The sequence below is a fragment of the Castanea sativa genome, chromosome 2, assembly GCF_040712315.1.
Source record: "Castanea sativa cultivar Marrone di Chiusa Pesio chromosome 2, ASM4071231v1".
NCBI lineage: Eukaryota > Viridiplantae > Streptophyta > Magnoliopsida > Fagales > Fagaceae > Castanea > Castanea sativa.
This window is the reverse complement of record NC_134014.1, coordinates 1,124,210-1,131,331: the sequence shown is the minus strand read 5'-3', so window position 1 is coordinate 1,131,331 and position 7,122 is coordinate 1,124,210. Positions and strand designations below refer to the sequence as shown.

The following is a 7,122-nucleotide window of genomic DNA, read 5'->3' as shown; positions in this document are numbered from 1 at the left end:
ATACTATACCCCATTTGTTTTGTTTGTACACACAGAGAGAGAGAGAGAGAGAGAGAGAGAGGCAAACAAAGTCATGGAAAAGAGAGGGAAAGTTATAGAAAGTACAAAGAGATAGATAGAGAGTGAGAGAGAAAGAGAATAGTGGGAGCAGTTGAGGTATGTGAAGGAGTTTCTTCTCTGGACATGGACACTCCAGAGAGGAACCAGATCGGAACTCCCATATCTAAATTTGAGGTCAGATTCTGTGACCCATTTGGCTTTTCTCTTTTGGGTGAATTGGGTTTGGTTTTTTGGTTTTCTTGGTGATGACAAGTTTGGATTTTTAATTTTGATGGGGTTGACTTGGTTTTTTTTTCCATTTGGTTTGCTTTGCATCACTCTTCACTCACTGCATGTGTTTGATTTGGCTTCTGAGTGGTTTGGTCTTTGAGTTCAGTAGGGTTAAGGATTTTCCGTTGTCCAATTGAGTGTTTTTCTTTTACTTTAAAGTGATGCATTTGATCATTTTGTTCTTTGAAGTTAATTCTTGACTTTTTTTTTTTCTGGGTTTTTAATTTTTGGAAAATATGTTTTGAATTTAGTCCACCTTGCTTAGATCTTCATGGTCACTTCAGTTTTTGTAATTCTACTGGTCGTTTTTATGATCTCTGGTTTCTGGTTTATTTTTGTGCTTTTAAAGTTTGGTCTGTGCTTATAATCTAACAAAATTAGTTTCTAAAAGTCTCTAGAAAGACAATTAATTCACTTGTAAAACTTAATTTTTGAGATTTAAGTTTATAGTGTTTATTTTTCTTAAATTTGCCCTCTCTTTTTTTGTAAAATGTATGTGTGTTGGTTGTGTTTAGGTTCAATATTTCAGGAAAACTTCTATTTTAGGTCAGTTTTTGCAATTTTAATGGTCATTTGTTTGATTTCTGGGTTATTTTATGCTTTTCAAGATTGGTGTATGCTTATAATCTAACAAACTCGGTTACTTCTAGTCTCAAAGATAATTAATTCACTTGTAAAACTTAATTTTTTAAGATCTACGTTTCTATAATTTTTTATCATAAATTTCCCCCTTTTTTGTAATATGCATGTGTGGTGGTTGTGTTTAGGTTCAATGGATCAGGAATACTTTTAATTTAGGTCAGTTTTTAATTCATAAGCCATTTTAAACGATACAAATCATACTCCTCAGAGGTTGTATGAGGGGAGAATTTTGTGGCACTGCAGCTCTAGTGAAGCTTTTAACAAAAATTATTTGTTGTTTCTTGTAGCATAAATAGAAAGTCTTGTAATTTGGACTAGACGTTCATCTTTTCTGACCCTTGATTTATTGCTAATATTTACTTAGCCGAAAATTTTGCATGTAACTTATTGTTGGTTTTGTACTATATTTTAATTTCCATGGGCAAATCGTTGTTTGATCTAGTGCATCTATGCATTTGTTTCTTTTTCCTAGTTTCCTTTTATGTTTGGGGGGACAAGTTTTGATATGTATGTATCTAGGGCATTTGATTTAGAGAAAAAGGTGTGTTGTTGGTAACAAAGGCTGATGTTTGAGGACATTTGAATGTTTATTTTTGAACTTGAATTGATTCACTTTCTCTGTTTATTTCTCTGTTTAATGCTCCAAGAAATTTTGCAGGATTCCCCTGTCTTCAACTATATCAATAGTCTTTCTCCTATTAAGCCGGTTAAGTCCATACATATCACTCAGACATTCAACCCACTTAATTTTTCATCTCTTCCATCCGTTTTCACTTCACCCCATGTCAATTCTCACAAGGAATCTAGGTTGAAAAGGTAATTAATTGTTTATCATTACATCTTTCATTTTCTTAAGAAGAATGTTTTATTTAATTATTCCTGCAAACTGTAAGGTATGCTATCTGAAATTTCACTTAATTGGCCCATTTGTTTATGTTAATGATTCTTATTTCCAGGCATAACTGTTCAGACCCATCAAAACCCGAGTTTTCTTCTGAAAATGGGAATAAAGCCTGTACAAATGAAGGAATTGGTGTGGATGCTACTCAGTTGTATGATAACGCAGCTGAGCTACAGGATAATTTTGATTCAGGGGTTTCTGATAGAGAAGCTTCTGTTGAGCCATCTAGTGAACATTCAAAGTTTGCAATTGAGCTTCCACGAACCTTAAAATATGATTGTGGCAGCCCTGTCTGTGATCCAACACCTTGTTGCGGTACTGAGGCAGGTTGTATGCCAACATCACTTGTTCAATGTGGTCAAGAGGCCTCTGCAAAGGGTTCACCTGAAGGTGAAGTGCATCTCTCTGAGATGTGTCGTACTGACCAAACAAAAGAAGGGTTAGAATGTGACTGGGAGAGTTTGATTTCTGATTGTCCTGATATATTAATATTTAATTCTCCCAATGACTCTGAGGCTTTTAAAGGGCTAATTCAGAAATCAGTGGAGCCCTTGACAAGATTTTGTTCTTCTCTTATGTCACAACTACCTCGAAATGAGTTTAATGATGTACATAAAATGCAAATTGTTGATCCAGTTGATTCTGGTGAACTAGAAACAGAAGATCTTTCTGCTAAACCTGGAGAAGCCAGTGAACTTGAGGAAATAGACCAGTTGCAGAACAACCCCGCTGATACAGTTCTATATAAGGGCATGTCAAGCAATGCAAGTGAGAAATTGGATAATGAGGTTGGGATGTATATGCCACATGGGTCTAAGGTAAGAGACACCACTACGTTCTATTGCCAACTTCTGCAGCATTCGTTGCATGGCTTTTCATTTCATTTAGTAGCCTAGTTTTTCGGTTGTATGTTCTCTATGTGCATGCATGAGTGTGCATGTGTTTTCTTTTCTCAGCTTTACCCTTTGGTTTGAAAATCAATACCTTGAAGTTATAGCATGAGTGTTATACATATCATATGTAGTTTACTTGACAGTCATTAAAGTTACAGGTTTCCATAATGATGAAATCTTATAATTAAATTGAGATTTTGACTGTGTACTATAGCTTCCAAGCATAGTTCTTTTCTTCTCCTTCTTCTTCTTATTTTTGATTAGTTCAATTATGTAATTTCCATGTCATTTAAAATTTTGTTGCACATGCAATTGTTTAAACACCGGTAAATTAAGGTAATATATAATTTTTGTAATTCTATACATTCTTGTTTAGTCTATTACACAATGTTGTTACATCATTTGTCTTTTCATATTACTTAGTATATTTCTTTTTATTTTTTTTTAAATCTGGATGGTCCAATAACTGTACATTGTTTTGTCCATCTATAGGCTGTCACTATTTTGCACCGTGGTATGCGAAGGCGCTGCCTAGATTTTGAGATGGTGGGAGCTCGCAGGAAGAACTTAGGTGATGGGTCAAATTCTAGTTCTTCTATGCTATCACAATCTGATGAGAATATTGCCTGTCATGATAAGCAGCTGGTACCATTCAAGCCTGGGGGAGATTCCTCTCGGTGCATCCTACCTGGAATTGGTTTGCATTTAAATGCTCTTGCAACAACGTCAAAGGATTACAAAAATGTCAAGCATGAAGATTTGTCCTCTGGAAGACAGTCATATTTGCCCAGCTCCACAGCTTCCCTTCACTCCCCTAGTAACAGTCAAGAACCTTTTCTTCAATCCCTGGCTACAGCCTCTTCTGAAAGAGAAACAGATCATGGTGAAAATGGGGCTGCTCCTGTTGAAGATGCTTCTCAGGCATCTGCTTATCAAGTTAGCGATGATTTCAATCAGAATAGCCCCAAGAAGAAGAGGCATGTGCACATTATTAGATATATATATTATTCATTTCATTTTGAATTTAGTTTAGTAGATTTTTGGTTTCCTTGTTATCTGATAATTTGTACTGGATTTGCAGGCGTAGGTTGGAACATGCTGGAGAAAGTGACGCCTGCAAGCGTTGTAACTGTAAGAAATCAAAGTGTTTGAAACTGTAAGTTATATATAACTTTCTCTCACAAATCAAATCTGGAATGTAATATTTACTATGCAAGCTGATAGGTAGTGACTGGACTAAACTTTCATTTTTAAGTCCTAGTATATCTGATTGATTTTGTGTGTTCGGAATCAAGTGAGAAATATTGTCTAAGTTGATAATATATCAAATTAGTTAAGTCGTCAGTGCTGGCATGATTTAAAATTAAGCTTCCAATGTTGTTTTCTGGAGTTTTGAGGGGCTGCCCTGGTCAGGAAAGTAATGGCCTAAATGGCCAAATTGGGTTACAAAGGCCACAGGAGATCCCAAAAGGGCATACCGGTGGTTTAATATGCTTAGAAGAAGTTGATTTGTTTTGAAGAAGGTTAAGTGGGGAAAAAAAGGAAAGAAGAAAGAGAAGTTCAGTAATGACTAATGAGGGAAAGTTAAGAGAAACTAGGGTTCAATTGATAGCCTAGTGGCAATGGCATCCTTTGTGGTATTCCAACTCTCATGTCTATGGTTTAAACCCCACCTCCTCTTCCCCCGCTATCTACCCGTCTCAAACTGTTGTAATGAATCAAGTAACTCCACAAGAACCCTTGTTTTCAATGCTTCTTCCCCCTCTCCCCCCTTCCCTTTTCTTCTATGCCAGTATTGTTGTTTATATGTTTGCATTCAGTGTTAATATATATATTTATCATAAATGTTTTAATAGTAAAGAGTTGGTTTTATATTTTATCATGTGTCATGCTTTTTATTTTGCTCTTCATACTTTTCCATGCAGTTACTGTGAATGCTTTGCTGCTGGTGTATACTGCATAGAGCCATGTTCATGTCAAGATTGCTTCAACAAGCCTATTCATGAAGATACTGTTCTTGCAACTCGCAAACAGATTGAGTCTCGCAACCCTCTTGCATTTGCTCCAAAAGTGATAAGGAACTCTGACTCTGTAGCTGAAATCGGGGTTAGATAATAAGTCTGACCTTACTCTTTACTTGGTAAGCAAGCTGGCCTGCAATGTAACCTGGAAATTTTTTTTTCTTTGCAGGATGAATCCAGTAAAACCCCAGCTTCAGCACGACATAAAAGGGGATGCAACTGCAAGAAATCAAATTGCCTCAAGAAATACTGTGAATGCTATCAGGTTTTTTCCCTCAGCAGAGTATGTATTCTTTTAGTTTCCTGTATAGTATAATTCATATATGGTGGTTTCCTTTTGAAGGGTGGCGTTGGCTGCTCGATTGGCTGCAGATGTGAAGGGTGTAAGAATGCATTTGGTAGAAAGGATGGTGAGCTTTACCTTAATATATATTGCTATTTTTTTTTTAATGAATAATAATGATTATATAGAAAGGAAACAGAGAATGGTCCCAACCCATCTCAATCTTGAGGGGGAAAAACCCAAGGAGGAAGAGAGGAGATGGAAATGGGCCCATCCAGTTACAAAAAGCAGTCCAGCGGGCTAAATTGTGTGACAGAAAATTTACTTTTCTGTAAACAAAGGAGAAATCTTAACAAAAGAGAAAAATATACATCTTTGTAATCTATATTGCTACTTACAACCATCATATACCCTTTTTCCCATGATTGTTGTCTTATTTATTAGTTTATCCACCAAAGTCTTGTAATTGTGCATGGTGATGTTTTTTGATTTTTATATTTCCATGTCGTTAGTTTATTTCTTTTGAAATTCAGGATCTGCTCCAATAGGAACAGAAGCTGAACTAGACGAAGAAACAGAAGCATGTGAAAATAGTGCAGTGGACAAGGTTTTACAGAAACATGAAATTCAGAATAATGAAGAGCAAAATCCAGCTTCTGCACTTCCCATGACTCCATTACGGATTAGCAGGTGTAATTTTGAACCTTTTGTTGGCTAATGAAGTTCATTTTCAAGTTATTTTATCTAAAATGATAAATTTATGTGCCAGACCGATGGTTCCACTGCCCTTTTCTTCAAATGTCAAACTGTCACGAGCTTCTTTTATTACCATGGGTTCCTCTTCGGGATTGTATACCACCCAAAAACTTGGAAAACCAAGTATTCTCCGATCTGTACCCAAATTTGAGAAGCATTTCCAAACAGTTCCAGAAGATGAAATGCCGGAGATACTTCGCGGCAATTGCACTCCTAGCACTGGTGTTAAGTCATCTTCTCCAAACAGTAAGAGGGTCTCTCCTCCTCAGAGTGACTTTGGGGCATCTCCTAGTAGGAGGAGTGGCCGGAAGTTGATATTACAATCTATTCCTTCATTTCCTTCTCTCACTCAGCACTAAAATGTTGATTTTCCCATGAAGTTTAAATTTATTTTTCTTCCAATCTTCTTTCTGTTGAAAATATGTTTTTGTAGTTGATGTCATTTGAGCTTGCCTAGTGTACCTGTGTAATAATATGGTATCTTCAATCTTGCCCTCATAATGTATACTTCTCTTGTATGATATGGTATTTCAATTTAGTGCTAATGTTTTTCCCAGGCTAATCTGGTAGTTTTTGTTCAGTTCCTCACCATCTTTATGGATTTTTCTTAGCACTACTTAAATACTAGCTGCTTATTCATAACACATGAATCCCATCACGCCTTTTTATTTTTTATTTTTATACCTTTCAAGTGGAGGGGAGTACATTCAAACCCTAGACGACTAGAAGTCTTTGTTGGAAACATCAGGAAACACCATGGAGAGTTGGAAACATTAGGAAACACCATGTGCATTCTTGTGTATGTGAATTTGACCTCTTTTACTTCCAACTCTTTTTTTTTTTTTTTTTTTTTACTACTTTTACGGCTAGTTGTATTTGGGCCAGTGATTTACTAGACCAATTGTATTATTACCATTTCTATTTGACCATTGGACTTGGGGCCGTGCCACTTATGCAGCTTATTTTGTGAGTTAACATCCTTGCCTGCAAAAACTAAGTGCAGTTTATAATCAACATAAAAGATAAATTGCTCTTTCTTCATCTTTTTCTGAGTTATGTACCTCGAATTATTCTAACAGCCAGCTTTGTATTTTAAAGTTTCTCTTTTGGTAAGGAACCATCAGAGAAGGATAGTTCATTTAAACTTTAATACCTGGAAGTACATCCTTACAGAGGTAGTCTAATCTTGAAGGTTGCATGTCAAGAAGCCTAATCTCATCTTGTTAATAACTTGGGTTACAAAATCAGAATGCATGGTTTTACAGCATTGAGAAATCATAACTCACCCTTATCATT

At 36.0% G+C, this 7,122-nt stretch overlaps 1 protein-coding gene across 1 annotated transcript; it reads left to right on the top strand.

Annotated features, from left to right (window-relative positions):
- LOC142625806 (protein tesmin/TSO1-like CXC 2) lies at window positions 1-6,371 on the top strand. The gene is made up of 10 exons (XM_075799528.1): window positions 1-234; window positions 1,631-1,788; window positions 1,929-2,691; window positions 3,259-3,743; window positions 3,848-3,922; window positions 4,692-4,872; window positions 4,957-5,052; window positions 5,131-5,197; window positions 5,604-5,760; window positions 5,840-6,371. Exons 1-10 carry the CDS (start codon window positions 184-186, stop codon window positions 6,183-6,185), a joined length of 2,379 nt encoding a protein of 792 aa, XP_075655643.1. The 5' UTR covers window positions 1-183; the 3' UTR covers window positions 6,186-6,371.
- Window positions 6,372-7,122: the final 751 nt, after the last annotated feature.

Coding starts and splice junctions, on each gene's coding strand:
- LOC142625806 (XM_075799528.1), top strand. CDS start 184: ATGGACACTCCAGAGAGGAACCAGATCGGAACTCCCATATCTAAATTT. Junction 2,692..3,258: donor ATATGCCACATGGGTCTAAG/GTAAGAGACACC, acceptor GTCCATCTATAG/GCTGTCACTATTTTGCACCG. Junction 3,923..4,691: donor AAATCAAAGTGTTTGAAACT/GTAAGTTATATA, acceptor TTTTCCATGCAG/TTACTGTGAATGCTTTGCTG.